Raw genomic sequence first — 22575 nt, forward strand, 5'->3', positions numbered from 1 at the left:
CTTATAGGCTACAGATAAAACACATGAGGGCAGGCTAATATATATCTCTTATAGGCTACAGATAAAACACATGAGGGCAGGCTAATATATATATCTTATAGGCCACAGATAAAACACATGAGGGTAGGCTAATATATATCTCTTATAGGCCACAGATAAAACACATGAGGGCAGACTAATATATATCTCTTATAGGCCACAGATAAAACACATGAGGGTAGGCTAATATATATATCTTATAGGCCACAGATAAAACACATGAGGGCAGGCTAATAGATATATCTTATAGGCTACAGATAAAACACATGAGGGCAGGCTAATAGATATATCTTATAGGCTACAGATAAAACACATGAGGGCAGGCTAATATATATATCTTATAGGCTACAGATAAAACACATGAGGGCAGGCTAATATATATATCTTATAGGCTACAGATAAAACACATGAGGGCAGGCTAATATATATATCTTATAGGCTACAGATAAAACACATGAGGGCAGGCTAATAGATATATCTTATAGGCTACAGATAAAACACATGAGGGCAGGCTAATATATATATCTTATAGGCTACAGATAAAACACATGAGGGCAGGCTAATATATATATCTTATAGGCCACAGATAAAACACATGAGGGCAGGCTAATATATATATCTTATAGGCTACAGATAAAACACATGAGGGCTGGCTAATAGATATATCTTATAGGCTACAGATAAAACACATGAGGGCAGGCTAATATATATATCTTATAGGCTACAGATAAAACACATGAGGGCAGGCTAATATATATATCTTATAGGCTACAGATAAAACACATGAGGGCAGGCTAATATATATATCTTATAGGCTACAGATAAAACACATGAGGGCAGGCTAATATATATATCTTATAGGCCACAGATAAAACACATGAGGGCAGGCTAATATATATATCTTATAGGCTACAGATAAAACACATGAGGGCAGGCTAATATATATATCTTATAGGCTACAGATAAAACACATGAGGGCAGGCTAATATATATATCTTATAGGCTACAGATAAAACACATGAGGGTAGGCTAATATATATATCTTATAGGCTACAGATAAAACACATGAGGGCAGGCTAATATATATCTCTTATAGGCTACAGATAAAACACATGAGGGCAGGCTAATATATATCTCTTATAGGCTACAGATAAAACACATGAGGGCAGGCTAATATATATATCTTATAGGCTACAGATAAAACACATGAGGGCAGGCTAATATATATCTCTTATAGGCTACAGATAAAACACATGAGGGCAGGCTAATATATATCTCTTATAGGCTACAGATAAAACACATGATGGCAGGCTAATATATATATCTTATAGGCTACAGATAAAACACATGAGGGTAGGCTAATATATATATCTTATAGGCTACAGATAAAACACATGAGGGCAGGCTAATATATATCTCTTATAGGCTACAGATAAAACACATGAGGGCAGGCTAATATATATCTCTTATAGGCTACAGATAAAACACATGAGGGCAGGCTAATAGATATATCTTATAGGCTACAGATAAAACACATGAGGGCAGGCTAATAGATATATCTTATAGGCCACAGATAAAACACATGAGGGCAGGCTAATATATATATCTTATAGGCTACAGATAAAACACATGAGGGCAGGCTAATATATATCTCTTATAGGCTACAGATAAAACACATGAGGGCAGGCTAATATATATATCATATAGGCTACAGATAAAACACATGAGGGCAGGCTAATATATATATCTTATAGGCTACAGATAAAACACATGAGGGCAGGCTAATATATATCTCTTATAGGCTACAGATAAAACACATGAGGGCAGGCTAATATATATCTCTTATAGGCTACAGATAAAACACATGAGGGCAGGCTAATATATATATCTTATAGGCTACAGATAAAACACATGAGGGCAGGCTAATATATATATCTTATAGGCTACAGATAAAACACATGAGGGCAGGCTAATATATATATCTTATAGGCTACAGATAAAACACATGAGGGCAGGCTAATATATATCTCTTATAGGCTACAGATAAAACACATGAGGGCAGGCTAATATATATATCTTATAGGCTACAGATAAAACACATGAGGGCAGGCTAATATATATCTCTTATAGGCCACAGATAAAACACATGAGGGCAGGCTAATATATATCTCTTATAGGCTACAGATAAAACACATGAGGGCAGGCTAATAGATATATCTTATAGGCTACAGATAAAACACATGAGGGCAGGCTAATAGATATATCTTATAGGCCACAGATAAAACACATGAGGGCAGGCTAATATATATATCTTATAGGCTACAGATAAAACACATGAGGGCAGGCTAATATATATCTCTTATAGGCTACAGATAAAACACATGAGGGCAGGCTAATATATATATCTTATAGGCTACAGATAAAACACATGAGGGCAGGCTAATATATATATCTTATAGGCTACAGATAAAACACATGAGGGCAGGCTAATATATATCTCTTATAGGCTACAGATAAAACACATGAGGGCAGGCTAATATATATCTCTTATAGGCTACAGATAAAACACATGAGGGCAGGCTAATATATATATCTTATAGGCTACAGATAAAACACATGAGGGCAGGCTAATATATATATCTTATAGGCTACAGATAAAACACATGAGGGCAGGCTAATATATATATCTTATAGGCTACAGATAAAACACATGAGGGCAGGCTAATATATATCTCTTATAGGCTACAGATAAAACACATGAGGGCAGGCTAATATATATATCTTATAGGCTACAGATAAAACACATGAGGGCAGGCTAATATATATCTCTTATAGGCCACAGATAAAACACATGAGGGCAGGCTAATATATATATCTTATAGGCTACAGATAAAACACATGAGGGCAGGCTAATATATATCTCTTATAGGCCACAGATAAAACACATGAGGGCAGGCTAATATATATCTCTTATAGGCTACAGATAAAACACATGAGGGCAGGCTAATATATATATCTTATAGGCTACAGATAAAACACATGAGGGCAGGCTAATATATATATCTTATAGGCTACAGATAAAACACATGAGGGCAGGCTAATATATATATCTTATAGGCTACAGATAAAACACATGAGGGCAGGCTAATATATATCTCTTATAGGCTACAGATAAAACACATGAGGGTAGGCTAATATATATCTCTTATAGGCTACAGATAAAACACATGAGGGCAGGCTAATATATATATCTTATAGGCTACAGATAAAACACATGAGGGCAGGCTAATATATATCTCTTATAGGCTACAGATAAAACACATGAGGGCAGGCTAATATATATCTCTTATAGGCTACAGATAAAACACATGAGGGCAGGCTAATATATATCTCTTATAGGCCACAGATAAAACACATGAGGGCAGGCTAATATATATCTCTTATAGGCTACAGATAAAACACATGAGGGCAGGCTAATATATATATCTTATAGGCCACAGATAAAACACATGAGGGCAGGCTAATATATATCTCTTATAGGCTACAGATAAAACACATGAGGGCAGGCTAATATATATCTCTTATAGGCTACAGATAAAACACATGAGGGCAGGCTAATATATATCTCTTATAGGCTACAGATAAAACACATGAGGGCAGGCTAATATATATCTCTTATAGGCCACAGATAAAACACATGAGGGCAGGCTAATATATATATCTTATAGGCTACAGATAAAACACATGAGGGCAGGCTAATATATATATCTTATAGGCTACAGATAAAACACATGAGGGCAGGCTAATATATATATCTTATAGGCTACAGATAAAACACATGAGGGCAGGCTAATATATATCTCTTATAGGCTACAGATAAAACACATGAGGGCAGGCTAATATATATATCTTATAGGCTACAGATAAAACACATGAGGGCAGGCTAATATATATATCTTATAGGCTACAGATAAAACACATGAGGGCAGGCTAATATATATATCTTATAGGCTACAGATAAAACACATGAGGGCAGGCTAATATATATATCTTATAGGCCACAGATAAAACACATGAGGGCAGGCTAATATATATCTCTTATAGGCTACAGATAAAACACATGAGGGCAGGCTAATATATATATCTTATAGGCCACAGATAAAACACATGAGGGCAGGCTAATATATATATCTTATAGGCTACAGATAAAACACATGAGGGCAGGCTAATATATATATCTTATAGGCTACAGATAAAACACATGAGGGCAGGCTAATATATATCTCTTATAGGCTACAGATAAAACACATGAGGGCAGGCTAATATATATCTCTTATAGGCTACAGATAAAACACATGAGGGCAGGCTAATATATATATCTTATAGGCTACAGATAAAACACATGAGGGCAGGCTAATATATATATCTTATAGGCTACAGATAAAACACATGAGGGCAGGCTAATATATATATCTTATAGGCTACAGATAAAACACATGAGGGCAGGCTAATATATATCTCTTATAGGCTACAGATAAAACACATGAGGGCAGGCTAATATATATCTCTTATAGGCTACAGATAAAACACATGAGGGCAGGCTAATATATATATCTTATAGGCCACAGATAAAACACATGAGGGCAGGCTAATATATATCTCTTATAGGCTACAGATAAAACACATGAGGGCAGGCTAATAGATATATCTTATAGGCTACAGATAAAACACATGAGGGCAGGCTAATATATATCTCTTATAGGCCACAGATAAAACACATGAGGGCAGGCTAATATATATATCTTATAGGCCACAGATAAAACACATGAGGGCAGGCTAATATATATCTCTTAACACGTTGAGTGCCATAGCCGAGATATCTCGTCTTACATAATCCAACGGTTAAGTGCCATAGACGAGCTATCTCGTCTTACATAAACATTTTTTTTTTTTGATGGTGGGACATCAATCAACCCCTTTTACGTCTTCTATATCACTATTGGAGGAAGAGAATGTGTATAATCTATTTTACCGACCACTAAGTGGCGACAGTTCTCTCCCAAGACAGAGAAAGCCACAGCCAGCCACAGCCAGAGCAGCCAGCCAGCGCGCTGGAGAAAGCCACAGTGTAATTTTCAAGGAAGCAGCTCGGCGAAAACTCCCTCGATCCCACACACACACACACACACACACACACACACACACACACACACACACGCACGCGCGCACACACACACACTCGAGCACCCCCGCGCATAAATAAGACCAGAATCGCAAAAGCTTACTCAAACCTCAAGAAACAGTTTTACAGTCCAGACGGCCGCGGAGAATCCTTCCCCCGCAGCACAGACGGAGGGAGGAGCCCGGAGACACACACACACTCTCTCCCTCTCTCTCCCCCTCCCCCCAGTCCCGAGAGAGAGAGAGAGAGAGGAGAGAGAGAGAGAGAGAGAGAGAGAGAGAGCACACACAGAGCAGGAGACAGACACGCCGCGGGGGCAAAGAACGGACAGAGATCCCCTCCCCCCAGAGCCGCGGAGCAACGCGCGAACACACACACACACACACACACACACACACACACACACACACACACAATACAGTATACAGACTCGCCCAATGGCACCCACAATCACAGGCAGGTGACTGTTCTGCTGTTTGATTGAATTTCACAAAACTGCGATTATCTCAGCTTGCTGTCTCATACGCTAAAACCATGCTGTACTCAACGGCTAATATCTACATAACTACTAACTCTGCAAACTAACTCTTTTAGACAGAGAAAGCACACATTCTATTAGTTATTTTTAGATGATTGGTGTTCACGAAGTCTTAACAGAAAAGAATCCTCGGCTGTTGAAAATGAGCCAGAATCCTCAAAAAAAAAACTGGCACAACTTACCTACAGGATTGAAAAAATGGCTGGCACTCAATGTGTTAATAGGAATTTGTTAATGCAACTAAACGACATGAGAAAAGAAGGAGGTAAAATCATTGCTAAACGGCCATGCCTCATTAGGAGATTTAATTGGACCGGAGCTGAAACTGTGCAGAAGCATTTACCTCCCAGACAGAATGTTCTGCAACATGTGTCCTCAACAGAGTTGGGGGTAACGAGTTACAAAGTAACGCGTTACTGTAATCACATTACTTTTGTCGGTAACGAGTAGTGTAAGGCACTACTGTACCTAAGTGCAGTAATCACATTACAGTTACTAATCAAACGCTTACCTCGTTACATGCGTGCTAGCAAGATAAGTATAGAGAGAAAAGATATCCGTTTTAATAGAAGATCCTGTGTCCCATCAGACGGGTCATTTAACTGCACAGCAGAATCAATCATGGTGCCAATATTTCAACTTTGTATTAGCATGCAGAACAGCACTATTAGTCTACACATAACTTATCAGATAACTAACATCATGCATATAGAACAATACATCATTTTAACCTCCAAAACACATTGACAAACAAACAATTGACACAAAAACACAGTACCCCCAGGGCATGCTGGGAACTCCGCCCACTTTCCTCTTCCACAGGTTAAATTTCCCAGAAGGCTTTGCATAACTTTTTACACTCTGTTTTACAATTAAATCAGGCTAAAGAGTGTTAGATATAAATAATATGTATTTTAACACAACATGCAATTCTGGAATATCTGAATATTGGACAAAATTAAATAAAATTAAATGTAAACGTAAACCATAAGAGAAACCCACATACAGTGATGGGGTCTGTAAATACCCCTTGTAAATACAACGTGTTCTAGTGAAGTGGGCGCAGTGCGTATGTTCCGTAATAGTCTGCCAGCAATCTGCCAAAAAGCGCCGTCTTCTACAACAACTTTTTGTTGCGCGGAAGGACAAGAATGTGACACTGCAAACGCCCTGGACAGAAGCAGCTAGCTACGGTGACCTACGACATAAACCTCTCAAAGCATCTGCAGTGGAAACATGCTAACACAAAGCTGGTTGCAGACCCAAGCTGAGTCGCCTGCCTCGACCCCAAGCAAGCAGCAAAAGCTTTCTTTTCACCAGGTAACATCAAAATCAGAGATGGACAGGCTTGTTGCCTCCTCCTACATGGTGGAGGAAATGTTGTCAGTTTCAACAGTAGAATGAAATCGCCATTTTTCAGAAACATATTGAGCAAAATACAGATGGCAGGGAATGCACAGCCACCATCAGACAGGAAAAGTTTTGCAACCTACCTTATTACGATAGAGATGTGTGCTAATATATGGGCATATATGTAAGGATTAATGTTGTATTGTTAACTGGCAAATTACGTGACAATGCATCTCAGGCGATGTTACGGAGTAACGCAAAAGTAATGTAACGAGTAGTGTAACGAATTACTTTCTCCAGGGAGTAATCAAGTAAAGTAAGGCATTACTTTTTTTGAAAGTAATGTGTAATGTGTAATATATTACTTTTTTGAGTAACGGACCCCAACTCTGGTCCTCAATTAAAACACATCACTAGTTCTGATTCATGTTTTCAGTCTTTTTTTTTATCATCTTGTCTGCATGCACACATGCTTCTGTACAGATGTGTGATGGGTGTTGTTTGAGCATGTGTTGACCTATTTCACGCGTCACTGATACAAATGAACTGAAGATGTTCTACAATGTGTCAGAAATGACAGCAGCACTGCGTGACTGTGGAATTATGAGGTTCTTTTTGACTTTTTTTCCCATCAAAACTGAGTTAGTCACATTAACCCATTCATTCTATGAGTTCCCTGTCGACATAATGTGCGGTGTTACGTTTTGAAAATAATTATTTTTTCTCTCCATTTATTCAATGGATGCTGAAAACCTTGAAGCTCAATATCTCAGAACTATCCTGAAGGCAGATAGATCTCAGAACTATCCTGAAAGCAGATAGAACCTTATAATTCTAAGGTCAGTCTGTAAAAAACAACAACACCAACACATCTCCAGTTTGTGCTTTCTTTTGCGTGCGTGCTTCTGGGGCCGTCTGGGTAGTGTAGAGGTAAAAGCACTCACCTACCACCAGGAGGCGTCTGGGTAGTGTAGAGGTAAAAGCACTCACCTACCACCCGGGTTCAATTCCGGGCAGCGGTACTTCCGGCTTGGTCAGATGTTCCTACAGACACAATTGGCCACGTCTGTGCGTGGGAAGCCGGTGGGGTATGTGCCATGGTCATTGGTGGGGTATGTGCCCTGGTCATTGGTGGGGTATGTGCCCTGGTCATTGGTGGGGTATGTGCCCTGGTCATTGGTGGGGTATGTGCCCTGGTCATTGGTGGGGTATGTGCCCTGGTCATTGGTGGGGTATGTGCCCTGGTCATTGGTGGGGTATGTGCCCTGGTCATTGGTGGGGTATGTGCCCTGGTCATTGGTGGGGTATGTGCCCTGGTCATTGGTGGGGTATGTGCCCTGGTTATTGGTGGGGTATGTGCCCTGGTTATTGGTGGGGTATGTGCCCTGGTCATTGGTGGGGTATGTGCCCTGGTCATTGGTGGGGTATGTGCCCTGGTCATTGGTGGGGTATGTGCCCTGGTCATTGGTGGGGTATGTGCCCTGGTCATTGCACTTTTGCCACCTCTGTTCGGGGACAGTCAGGAGGTACAGCAGGGAAGCCGGTGGGGTATGTGCCCTGGTCATTGCACTTGTGCCACCTCTGTTCGGGGACAGTCAGGAGGTAGAACAGGTCATCCACTAATCAGAAGGTCAGTCGGTGGTTCCATCCCCGACTCCTCTAGTCTGAAACTCCTCGCTGGCAGGTGAAAAGAAGCAGCTGCCCATGGATCGGAAGCAGCATGTGCTAGTCTCCAACTCTCCCCAGATCGGTAGAGGGGGCGGAGCAATGGGGACAGTGGGGGGAATTGGTCAAGTATAATTCGGGAGAAAATGGGAGGAAAACTGAAAAAAAACACACACAAAAACAGATGTGCATGTTTCCAGATGTTTGCTGGGTGCTTGTGTGTAAAGGTAGCCAAGCTAGTCACTGATACACTGTCTGCTCTCAGGTAGCCAAGCTAGTCACTGATACACTGTCTGCTCTCAGGTAGGTGAGCTAGTCACTGATACACTGTCTGCTCTCAGGTAGCCAAGCTAGTCACTGATACACTGTCTGCTCTCAGGTAGCCAAGCTAGTCACTGATACACTGTCTGCTCTCAGGTAGCCAAGCTAGTCACTGATACACTGTCTGCTCTCAGGTAGCCAAGCTAGTCACTGATACACTGTCTGCTCTCAGGTAGGTGAGCTAGTCACTGATACACTGTCTGCTCTCAGGTAGCCAAGCTAGTCACTGATACACTGTCTGCTCTCAGGTAGGTGAGCTAGTCACTGATACACTGTCTGCTCTCAGGTAGCCAAGCTAGTCACTGATACACTGTCTGCTCTCAGGTAGCCAAGCTAGTCACTGATACACTGTCTGCTCTCAGGTAGCCAAGCTAGTCACTGATACACTGTCTGCTCTCAGGTAGGTGAGCTAGTCACTGATGCACTGTCTGCTCTCAGGTAGGTGAGCTAGTCACTGATACACTGTCTGCTCTCAGGTAGGTGAGCTAGTCACTGATACACTGTCTGCTCTCAGGTAGGTGAGCTAGTCACTGATACACTGTCTGCTCTCAGGTAGGTGAGCTAGTCACTGATACACTGTCTGCTCTCAGGTAGGTGAGCTAGTCACTGATACACTGTCTGCTCTCAGGTAGGTGAGCTAGTCACTGATACACTGTCTGCTCTCAGGTAGCCAAGCTAGTCACTGATACACTGTCTGCTCTCAGGTAGGTGAGCTAGTCACTGATACACTGTCTGCTCTCAGGTAGGTGAGCTAGTCACTGATACACTGTCTGCTCTCAGGTAGGTGAGCTAGTCACTGATACACTGTCTGCTCTCAGGTAGCCAAGCTAGTCACTGATACACTGTCTGCTCTCAGGTAGGTGAGCTAGTCACTGATACACTGTCTGCTCTCAGGTAGCCAAGCTAGTCACTGATACACTGTCTGCTCTCAGGTAGGTGAGCTAGTCACTGATGCACTGTCTGCTCTCAGGTAGGTGAGCTAGTCACTGATGCACTGTCTGCTCTCAGGTAGGTGAGCTAGTCACTGATACACTGTCTGCTCTCAGGTAGGTGAGCTAGTCACTGATGCACTGTCTGCTCTCAGGTAGGTGAGCTAGTCACTGATACACTGTCTGCTCTCAGGCGCTGCGGCTACAGCAAAGCCAAGCAGGACCCTGAAGAGGACAAGATGCACTTCCACAATGGCCACAGTAAGTTAACAGTTTCCTAACTCTGTGTGTGTGTGTGTGTGTGTGTGTGTGTGTGTGTGTGTGTGTGTCTGTGTGCGTGCGTGCGTGTGTGTGTGTTGTGTGTGTGTGTGTGTGTGTGTGTGTACACACACACCTGAGGTTGTCTAGAGTTTACAAGAAGACATCCAGTAGACAGTAGAGGGTTCAAACAGCGGTCGTGTCGCTGTGGGTTAGTTCGCCCCCATATGCTTGTGTATGTGTGTGCGTGTGTGCGCTCGTATGTGTGTGTGTGTGTGTGTGTGTGTGTGTACTTTCTTTGTGCAGATGACAATTTCCTTTTATTCCAGAAGCAGTTTTTTGAGTGACATAGCTTCAAAGCAGCTCCCTGGCAGCCATGTTGGTAGCGGACATTCAGGCAGAGCTGTGCTGATTTATAGGCCGTGACAGCTTAATTTATTTGGCATTGTTTCCTCGCCTCCATCTGTTGGCAGCAGAGCCACACACACACACACACACACACACACACACACACACACACACACACACACACACACACACACACACACCCACGCACACACACACACACACACACAACACACACACACACACACAGCTCAGCTGCTGCCCACCTCACAACAAGTCAGGGAGCTCTCCGAGCTGTCAGCGCGGCTGGAACACACTTATTGGGAATGACCATAAGCCACCATCTTGTCATATTGATTATGCCGTGTGTCGAAATGTTGTGACTGTTCAGTTAGTCATTATACATAATATTATATACGTGTAGGCTATATGCTACAGCAGCAGGGGCGTCGCTAGCCCTGGGCTTCCGGGGCTAGAGCCCCGGATGTTTTTTTCCTAGCCCCGGAGTTTTTTTTTTTTTTTTTCTTTTTTTAAATTCAATAAACAAAGTCTGGCATTAATAATCAGTACATTATACAAAAAAATCAGACTAAACATTTACAAAATTGGAACAGACAATCAAATAAACAACAAAATAAAATAAATAAAGCAAAATCATTAAGTCAGAGTTCTAAACAGTTTTCTAAAAAAACAAACAGAAAATATCAGTAGGCTATGCAGGACCAAATTATCAGTTACTATTGTCATAGTGTGTCATTACATAATGTTTCTGCTTCACTCCTCACCACCTCCTCTCCACACGAGCTCATCATCTCACTATGAAATTATTCAAACAAATGACATGCGCCAACATGCACAGCATCACAGTAGCTACAACTATGAAATTATCTTATGTTATTTAGTTGTTTAGTTGTGAAGATATTTTCTGAGATAAATGGGCCTTGATGCTCAAGGCCCATTTATCTCAGAAAATATCTTCACACAGAATATTATTAACCATACAACCTACAACCTACAACGCTAGCATCAGCATGAAGCCACAGCCATCCACTCCAATGTCTATAGAAGCTAACGTTAGCATGACTGTCACAATAACAATGCCTTCACTTCACAGTTACATTAAACAAAACCACACATCACTGCTTCATTAAACCATTACAACAAACAATACGTTGTTCCCAATTCCAGCTAGGCGCTTTTGATTAGATAGAACCGTAGGTTGAAGAGCGACATGTGTTTTGCGACCGGCCGGTGAGCACACCTTATGTCAAGTAGCGTAGATATAACATCACTACGTCCGCTCTAAGTTTCAAAATAAAAGTACCATATGATACAAAAACGGCACCATCAGAATTTAGGTTTACAGGAAGCGTGTACCTTAATAAAATACCTTCACAGGAGTTACTGGGGGGGTTCGTACCATTGAGATATAATATTTAATAAAATAAAATATGTAAATTTGCTAAGTGGACTCCTGCCAGAACCCTATCAAGGACCTCTGGTGGTCCCTGGACCTCGAGACCCACTAATCTTGTTCTTCTGTATCCATCTCAAATGACTCACAACATGGGTATTTACGGATTGGAAAAACCAAAATTTTTGGAGTGTTTTTTTTTTGTATTTTTTTTACCCCCCCTCCCCGTCGGGGTACCTGGCTAAAGCCCCCTATGTCTTCAGGGCCTAGAAACGCCCCTGTACAGCAGTTAGTCATTAATGAATGAAAAAAATGTATTGGTCACCACCACCACCAAGCATACATTTAGGTCATAACCAAAGGTTAGGGGCAGAAGCAAACGCTTGTGTAAAGCCCCCCCTTTTCTTACAATTAAAATAAGAAGATCATCATGATCAGACATTTTGGACATTGTCCTTACTTGCCATCAAATAAACAACAAAGGATTTCAAGGAAAAATATCCTAATACAAGAAACAAAAAAAAGCCAAAAAAAGTAAATAAACAATACAACAGTCAAAAACCAGTGAGTAGCAAATAACAAAACAAACACAATCCATACATGCATATTCATACATTTTATAATCATCGTTTTATTATTATATTATATATATTATATTATATATATTATTATATATACAATATACATATATTACATATATTATATATATTATTCTATAATCATTGTTTTATTATTATTATTATTATATATATACATATACCTATATATATATATATATATATATATATATATACTCATATATACACACTTTTTCATTATTATATATATTTTTTCTTTTTGTCCCCTACATCATTCAGTTACCAAGGAACTAAATTGTAATTTTCCATCATCATCTCTTTATACCTTTTTTTAAAGACCAACACATTCTTACTGGATTTTAATCCTTCCGGCAAAGCGTTCCACAACTTCACACCACAGACAGATATGCACCTGCTTTTCATAGCTGTGTTACAGAAGGGTATTTTCCAATTTTGTTCGCCTCTGAGGGCATAACCCCCCTCTCTTTCTTTGAACATTATCTGTATGTTGGACGGGAGCACTCCCTTTCTGGCTTTATACACAATCAAAGCTGTTTTTTGATCCACCAAGTCCATGAATTTTAATGTTTTTGACTTTATAAATAATAAGTTAGTGTGATCATAGAATCCAACATTATTCACTATTCGTATTGCTCTTTTCTGTACTGTACAAACTGACTGTAGTGTGGTTTTGCAAGCATTACCCCTGATCTCAACACAGTAAGTTAAATAAGGTAAAATCAACGTGGAATAAAGAGTGTTCATGGATCTGTATTTAAGGAAGTGTCTGACTTTGTTCAAAACCCCGATGTTTCTGGAGATTTTATTTCTTACTTTGTTCGCTTGGGATTTCCAACTGAATTTATGGTCTATTACTACCCCCAGAAAAGTATTTTCGTATACTCTTTCTAAATCAACCCCTCCTATCCTTAAACCTACCTGAGTTATTAAATGTGTTTTTCGATTTCCAAAAATCATAAACTTAGTTTTATTTAAATTCAAAGATAACTTATTAACATCGAACCACATTTTAAGTTTTTCTAGTTCTACTGTCACCTTCTCCATTAACCTCTGTAAACAGACATCTGAGTAGAAAATATTGGTGTCATCAGCAAAAATTACATATTTCAAAATATCGGACACATTACAAATATCATTTATATACATAATAAATAATTTTGGCCCAACTATAGAACCCTGTGGTACTCCACACATAATGTCAGCAGGTTTGGACATGGCATCTGCCACCTGCACAAACTGACTCCTGTACTTGATGTAACTCTTCAGCCATTCCAGTCCCACCCCTCTGATTCCAAACCTTTCCATTTTCTCCAACAGAATGTTATGATCTAAGGTGTCGAATGCCTTCTTCAGGTCTATGAAAATCCCCACAGCAAACTTCTTATTATCTACTGCACTTGAAAGTTCTTCCATGAGCTCCATCAAGGCCATCGAGGTTGATCTACTTTCTCTGAACCCATATTGACAATCAATTAATAATTTGTGTTTATCTATAAAGCAGTCCAGTCTGGCAACAAAAAGCTTTTCAAGAATCTTTGAAAATTGAGATAAAAGTGAAACCGGTCTATAATTGGTATATAATTTTTTATTTCCAGCCTTGAACAATGGTATTACTTTCGCTATTTTCATTTTTTCAGGGAAGCAGCCCAACTGAAAAGATAAATTACAAATATGGGTTAGAGGCACTACAATGACCGCTATTACTTCCTTAACTAGAGACATGTCTATCCCATTCCAATCTGTGGATTTTTTGTTTTTAAATTTATTATTATTATACATAATATTATATACGTGTAGGCTATATGCTACAGCAGTTAGTCATTATACATAATATTATATACGTGTAGGCTATATGCTACAGCAGTTAGTCATTATACATCATATTATATACGTGTAGGCTATATGCTACAGCAGTTAGTCATTATACATCATATTATATACGTGTAGACTATATGCTACAGCACTTAGTCATTATACATAATATTATATACGTGTAGGCTATATGCTACAGCAGTTAGTCATTATACATCATATTATATACGTGTAGGCTATATGCTACAGCAGTTAGTCATTATACATCATATTATATACGTGTAGACTATATGCTACAGCACTTAGTCATTATACATAATATTATATACGTGTAGGCTATATGCTACAGCAGTTAGTCATTATACATCATATTATATACGTGTAGGCTATATGCTACAGCAGTTAGTCATTATACATAATATTATATACGTGTAGGCTATATGCTACAGCAGTTAGTCATTATACATCATATTATATACGTGTAGGCTTTATGCTACAGCACTTAGTCATTATACATCATATTATATACGTGTAGGCTATATGCTACAGCAGTTAGTCATTATACATAATATTATATACGTGTAGGCTATATGCTACAGCAGTTAGTCATTATACATCATATTATATACGTGTAGGCTATATGCTACAGCAGTTAGTCATTATACATCATAGTGAGGTCTCCAGACCATAGTTCAAGCAGAAGGCCACTCACGCGTAATCCGATCTCAACGTGGTCAAAAAATCCTAGTATGACGTCTGCTATGACGTCAAACATGACGTCAGTTAATCCTCATATATATAGCAAGGGTCCTACGTCACCTCTCTCTCTCTGGCCGACCATAGCAGCAGCAGCCCACGGCAGTCCATCTCCCTTGAAGCCGGCCCCGAAGCGTTGTTTTGCACCAGATCCGCGGACCGAATCAGCACCCACAAGCCTTCTCTACCCGTGGATATTCCCATTCCTGGCATGTCGAGTTCAGTCATCGGTCCCCTGTCCCGGACCGGCCACGGAGCGTACTTGCCTTCCGAGGTGCCTGACGAAGACGTTGGCGAAGCGACCGGACCACAGGCTGCCAACATAGCCCCCCGCGCGCCACTGCGACGGCCCCGGTAGGAGAGCAGAAGACGAAGCGCCGCGCCGCGGACGCCCAAGAACGCGTGCGAGCGTGCCGGAGGGAGAGGCCGATCGGCGCGGACGTGCGAGAGGCCGCGGGCGAAGACCAGTAGAGGCAGCCGCCCCCAGAGCCGGGAGCCGCTGGGGAAATGGAGGCCGCGGGGCCGCCGCGAGACGCCACGTACTTCCTGGTCGCACTGACCCCCAGGCCGCCGGGCAGATTCACGGTGATTGACGGGAACCGGCTTGGAGAAGCGCTGAAGCCGGAGCGCCGTGGCATCTCGGGCACTCTGGGCAGACCGAAAGGTCCATGGGGCGAACGGTTCATTCTGGCGGCAACAGCTGAAATGTAGTGCAATTTGCTTCCCTTCCAAATCCAGCGACGTAAAATAATCCATTCACGAAAAGAATAAGCACTCCCAGGAATTCATGGACGATAAAAGTTTAACGTTACATGCAGTCAAGCAGAAAGTCGCACTCGGCAGTAAAACTCGCATCCATGTTCCATCCTGTTCTTTCTGTCACGAAGACTATAATCCACCAGATCACATGACGTTTTTCATCAAGTCTTTAATCCACCGTCACACTTCAGGACATCCTCTTAATCCAAAACAGAGTGTGAAAAGTAGCTGTCTCCCTCCTTGTTGTGGTGTTTGCGAAACGGAGGTTCACGGTAACCAGAGACCTTTTATCGTAAAGATGCGACAGCACACAGCCAATCCGCCATTTTGGAGACTAAGCTTCTGCCCCAGCAAGGAGCCGTATTTCAGGCCAAAATGGCCGCAGCGCCGTTTTCAAAAAGGCACTATATACTCTTGCCTTCTCATTCTCAATCAACCCCATGTGACTGATGGTGACTGATAAATTAAATTAGGAAGCTCCTGTGATGATGACAATGATAATTTCTTAACTTTAGCCGATCTGAGGGGGTTTATCTGAACAACAATCTTAAAAAAAAAAAAAAAACTCCACTATCACCCCCCTTCCTGGAGCCCGACGACACCTTCATAATACCAGACTCGCTCTGTTAGTCGTCTTGGACATGGACGAGGGGACGTTAGGTTTCATAGTGACACTGCAAAATACGAATCCGGTACATAAACGGACTCGATCCGGATCCCCTCCCTCTGATGGACCTGTGCAGGCGCTCCGTGCGGGCGGCTCTAGGAAGGGACCGCCCGAGCGGAATCCACGGACTGCCCCTGCCCGCCTCTCTCAAGAGCTACCTGCTCTACCAAGGACGGGGTTGACGACCACAGCACACCGAGCATACCCCGGAGGACCAGTCACCCGTGGACGCGAAAGGACCCATGAGGAAAGTATCAGTACTTAAGCATTTAAACGGGCAATCTACCAGTCCAGTAAAATCAATTCAATTTATTAAAAAAAAAAAAAAAAAAAAAAAAAAAAACTTTATTAGTCCCGCAAAGGCCAATTTAAGGCATGAATACTGCAAACAAGCTGTACTCTGTACACATCCAAAAACAATACAAAAAACAAGACAATAAATACAATAAATGACACTGATAAAGCAAGATCCCTGATTACAGTGTATCCAACACCACAAAGGAATATAGGTGTCACATCAATACAAATTAATTTCAGTCAATACAATCCAAGTGCATATTAGACTTGTTCAAGGGTTCAAATCAAAAGGTCAAGGTACAGACCTAGTCTAGATAAACTGACCACTTCTCGTACTGTGGCTGTTCACCAGTCGAATGGCCTCTGGAACCAAACCAAACTTCCTTCTGCTTGTTTCGCAGGCAGGCTGTCTAAAGCGCTTTCCTGATGGCATTAAGTCAAAACAGACATGAAGGACATGCGTGGAGTCATTGATTACCTCGTGCGCTTGGCCTGCGATCTGACTATTCTACCCAGCGGGCATCTCAGCCTGCCTATCTCCGACGCCTAAGCGGAAATCGCTTCTGGCAAATGGCCAGCGGGAGTCACAATAATAATAATAATTATAATAATAATAATTACAACAATAATAATAATAACCACGCAAGGGGCCATTCTAACACCCCTGGCCCACGGAGCTTGTCTGAGCATCAGCTAGAATGAGTGTTACTGCATAACTTCGGACCGAAGCCAGACGGCCCAGGGAATGCTGACGTCTTTCCGTGTTAAGCTACCCGGTCTTAATACACCACCTCCTGTTCTTAACGAATTTCAAAGTAAAATGCCTCTGGCATTTCTTCAGAAGCAGAATCAGAATGACTTAATGATCCCCGAGGGGAAATCGGGACAGGTTACAGTAGCTCGCTCACAGTACACACATAGCTTAAAATAAAATAAACAGTAGTAAATGCAACGCAAATGCAAAATACAAAACACGTCAGGTAAGTATACATTCCGTGTCAATTATCATTATTGCACCCGGGACTATATTAAGTCGGCTTGCCCTATACGCCACACGTGGCTCAGCCAGGCACAGTTAACCTATCGGCTGGCTCAGTCTCAGGGAGACTGAGCGTCTCCGAGGTGCTCTTTAAGGAAGGCATTAAATAGACTAATGGCCACAGGCAGGAATGATTTCCTGTGCCTCTCCGTACTGCATCTAGGTGGAATCAGTCTCTCACTGAACGTACTCCTGCGTTCGACTAGCACGCCGTGGAGTGGGCGCGAGTCATTGTTCACGATGGAGCGTAGCCTGGACAACGTTCTCTTCTCTGACACCGCAGCCAGAGAGCCCCGCTGCCCCAGCACACAATAGCATACAGGAAGGCACTAGCCCCCTTCTGCCCTTTCTCGTTCATGGCTCACTACGTCAAGCTCAGGCCTCGGACCGGCCCCTCGGCTCCCCTGCTCCTCATCGCACCCTGTCACCACACGACAAGATCCCGGTTCACCCTGCACCTCAAGCAGACGCTCCAGCAATGCAACCCCCGACGAAGGACTACTCCAGCCACTCCTTCAGGATCGGAGCGACCACCTCGGCCGCCGAGCAAGGAGTGCCCTCCGCCTCCCTCCAGCAAACGGGCCGCTGGCCCTCATCGGCACATCGTCATCGCCCGGAACAATTCCCCCTTCTGCCCCTTCTCGTCCATGGCTCACTACGTCAGGCTCAGGCCTCGGACCGGCCCCTCGGCCCCCCTGTTCCTCATCGCACCTTGTCACCACATGACAAGATCCTGGTTCACCCTGCACCTCAGGCAAACGCTCCAGCAACGCAACCTCCCGACAAAGAAATACTCCAGCCACTCCTTCAGGATCAGAGCGGCCACCTCGGCCGCCGAGCAAGGAGTGTCCTCCGCCTCCCTCCAGCAAATGGGCCGCTGGTCGTCATCGGCATTCTCCAGCTACATCCGCCCGGAGCAGGCGGCCATACTGGCGGCCCAAAGAACCCTCCTCCCTTAAATCGGTGAGCATGGCAACAAACAATGTCCCGGACTTCCGTGCCGATGAAGAAAATGTCTCGTTGGTGGTGGCTCCCCGAAAGCACGGCGCCAGCAAGGCGCAGTAAACTCCCCGGCTCATTTTTGGGGGGGAAAGAGAAAGAGAGAGCAAAAAAGTCAGGGTAGTCGCGCCAAGGCAGCCAAGTAGGCCAAGCCGGGAAGCGCCAAGCTAAACTCTAATGTACCAAGATCGAAGGCCCGACCGAGTTAGGAGCGCCGGCCGCAAATAGCCGTTAGCCGCTAAAAGGTCGAAGGCCGGAAAAGTACAATCGCGAAGCGCCAAGACGGCCAGGTAGGCTAAGCTGGGAAGCGCTATCGCGAGGTGACCGACCGAGTTGGGAGCGCCAGCCGCAAATAGCTGTAAGTCGCTAAAAAGGTCGAAGGCAGGAAAAGTACAATCGTGAAGCGCCAAGGCGGCCAGGTAGGCTAAGCTGGGAAGCGCTATCACGTGCCCGACCGAGTTGGGAGCGCCAGCCGCAAATAGCTGTAAGTCGCTAAAAAGGTCGAAGGCAGGAAAAGTACAATCGTGAAGCGCCAAGGCGGCCAGGTAGGCTAAGCTGGGAAGCGCTATCACGAGGTGCCCGACCGAGTTGGGAGCGCCAGCCGCAAATAGCTGTAAGTCGCTAAAAAGGTCGAAGGCAGGAAAAGCAAGATCGAAGGCCCGACCGAGTTGGGAGCGCCAGCCGCAAATAGCTGTAAGCCGCTAAAAAGGTCGAAGGCCGGAATAGTGCAATCAACTACTGGCGCCTGCAGATCTCAATTAACCTCCGGTAATCAGATCTTCCTTTTGGGGGATCTCCTAGCCCATGCAGGCGCCCTCCTCTGCCTCAAGAGCAGCGCCACTGGCCAATGGAGTCAAGCGCCAAAGCATTTGCCATGCACGCCGATTGCTAAATAAAGTTTGTCTAATCCTACCAACTGGCCTCTCCTGATTGAAGTGAGGTCTCCAGACCATAGTTCAAGCAGAAGGCCACTCACGCGTAATCCGATCTCAACGTGGTCAAAAAATCCTAGTATGACGTCTGCTATGACGTCAAACATGACGTCAGTTAATCCTCATATATATAGCAAGGGTCCTACGTCACCTCTCTCTCTCTGGCCGACCATAGCAGCAGCAGCCCACGGCAGTCCATCTCCCTTGAAGCCGGCCCCGAAGCGTTGTTTTGCCCCACCCACCTCCCCAGTCCACCACCAACGAGTCTTGACTCCTGATCCCCCACGGGGGGGGGATCTCCTAGCCCATGCAGGCGCCCTCCTCTGCCTCAAGAGCAGCGCCACTGGCCAATGGAGTCAAGCGCCAAAGCATTTGCCATGCACGCCGATTGCTAAATAAAGTTTGTCTAATCCTACCAACTGGCCTCTCCTGATTGAATTATATACGTGTAGACTATATGCTACAGCAGTTAGTCATTATACATCATATTATATACATGTAGGCTATATGCTACAGCAGTTAGTCATTATACATCATATTATATACATGTAGGCTATATGCTACAGCAGTTAGTCATTATACATCATATTATATACATGTAGGCTATATGCTACAGCAGTTAGTCATTATACATAATATTATATACATGTAGGCTATATGCTACAGCAGTTAGTCATTATACATCATATTATATACATGTAGGCTATATGCTACAGCAGTTAGTCATTATACATCATATTATATACATGTAGGCTATATGCTACAGCACTTAGTCATTATACATAATATTATATACATGTAGGCTATATGCTACAGCAGTTAGTCATTATACATCATATTATATACGTGTAGGCTATATGCTACAGCAGTTAGTCATTATACATCATATTATATACATGTAGGCTATATGCTACAGCACTTAGTCATTATACATAATATAATATACATGTAGGCTATATGCTACAGCAGTTAGTCATTATACATCATATTATATACGTGTAGGCTATATGCTACAGCAGTTAGTCATTATACATCATATTATATACATGTAGGCTATATGCTACAGCAGTTAGTCATTATACATAATATTATATACATGTAGGCTATATGCTACAGCAGTTAGTCATTATACATCATATTATATACATGTAGGCTATATGCTACAGCAGTTAGTCATTATACATAATATTATATACATGTAGGCTATATGCTACAGCAGTTAGTCATTATACATCATATTATATACGTGTAGGCTATATGCTACAGCAGTTAGTCATTATACATCATATTATATACGTGTAGGCTATATGCTACAGCAGTTCAGTTAGTCATTATACATAATATTATATACATGTAGGCTATATGCTACAGCAGTTAGTCATTATACATCATATTATATACGTGTAGGCTATATGCTACAGCAGTTCAGTTAGTCATTATACATAATATTATATACATGTAGGCTATATGCTACAGCAGTTAGTCATTATACATCATATTATATACATGTAGGCTATATGCTACAGCAGTTAGTCATTATACATAATATTATATACATGTAGGCTATATGCTACAGCAGTTAGTCATTATACATCATATTATATACGTGTAGGCTATATGCTACAGCAGTTCAGTTAGTCATTATACATAATATAATATACGTGTAGGCTTTATGCTACAGCAGTTAGTCATTATACATCATATTATATACGTGTAGACTATATGCTACAGCAGTTAGTCATTATACATCATATTATATACGTGTAGGCTATATGCTACAGCAGTTAGTCATTATACATAATATTATATACATGTAGGCTATATGCTACAGCAGTTAGTCATTATACATCATATTATATACGTGTAGGCTATATGCTACAGCAGTTAGTCATTATACATCATATTATATACGTGTAGGCTATATGCTACAGCACTTAGTCATTATACATAATATTATATACGTGTAGGCTTTATGCTACAGCAGTTAGTCATTATACATCATATTATATATGTGTAGGCTATATGCTACAGCAGTTAGTCATTATACATCATATTATATACGTGTAGGCTATATGCTACAGCAGTTAGTCATTATACATAATATTATATACGTGTAGGCTATATGCTACAGCAGTTAGTCATTATACATAATATTATATACATGTAGGCTATATGCTACAGCAGTTAGTCATTATACATAATATTATATACATGTAGGCTATATGCTACAGCAGTTAGTCATTATACATCATATTATATACGTGTAGGCTATATGCTACAGCAGTTCAGTTAGTCATTATACATAATATTATATACATGTAGGCTATATGCTACAGCAGTTAGTCATTATACATCATATTATATACATGTAGGCTATATGCTACAGCAGTTAGTCATTATACATAATATTATATACATGTAGGCTATATGCTACAGCAGTTAGTCATTATACATCATATTATATACGTGTAGGCTATATGCTACAGCAGTTCAGTTAGTCATTATACATAATATAATATACGTGTAGGCTTTATGCTACAGCAGTTAGTCATTATACATCATATTATATACGTGTAGACTATATGCTACAGCAGTTAGTCATTATACATCATATTATATACGTGTAGGCTATATGCTACAGCAGTTAGTCATTATACATAATATTATATACGTG

General features: G+C 41.8%; 1 protein-coding gene across 1 annotated transcript in view; it reads left to right on the forward strand.

The window, feature by feature from the left end:
- Positions 1–22575, forward strand: part of epha5 (EPH receptor A5) — a gene marked incomplete at both ends in the record, with an annotated part of 204562 nt that overhangs the window by 127983 nt on the left and 54004 nt on the right. The window contains one exon of the mRNA XM_083641694.1: positions 10218–10285. Within this exon, the coding sequence (XP_083497820.1) occupies positions 10218–10285 (68 nt within the window). The remainder of the gene's footprint in view (positions 1–10217; positions 10286–22575) is intronic.

Source organism: Poromitra crassiceps (assembly GCF_964638095.1).
Source record: "Poromitra crassiceps genome assembly, chromosome: 8".
In the NCBI taxonomy this organism is placed as follows: Eukaryota; Metazoa; Chordata; class Actinopteri; order Beryciformes; family Melamphaidae; genus Poromitra; species Poromitra crassiceps.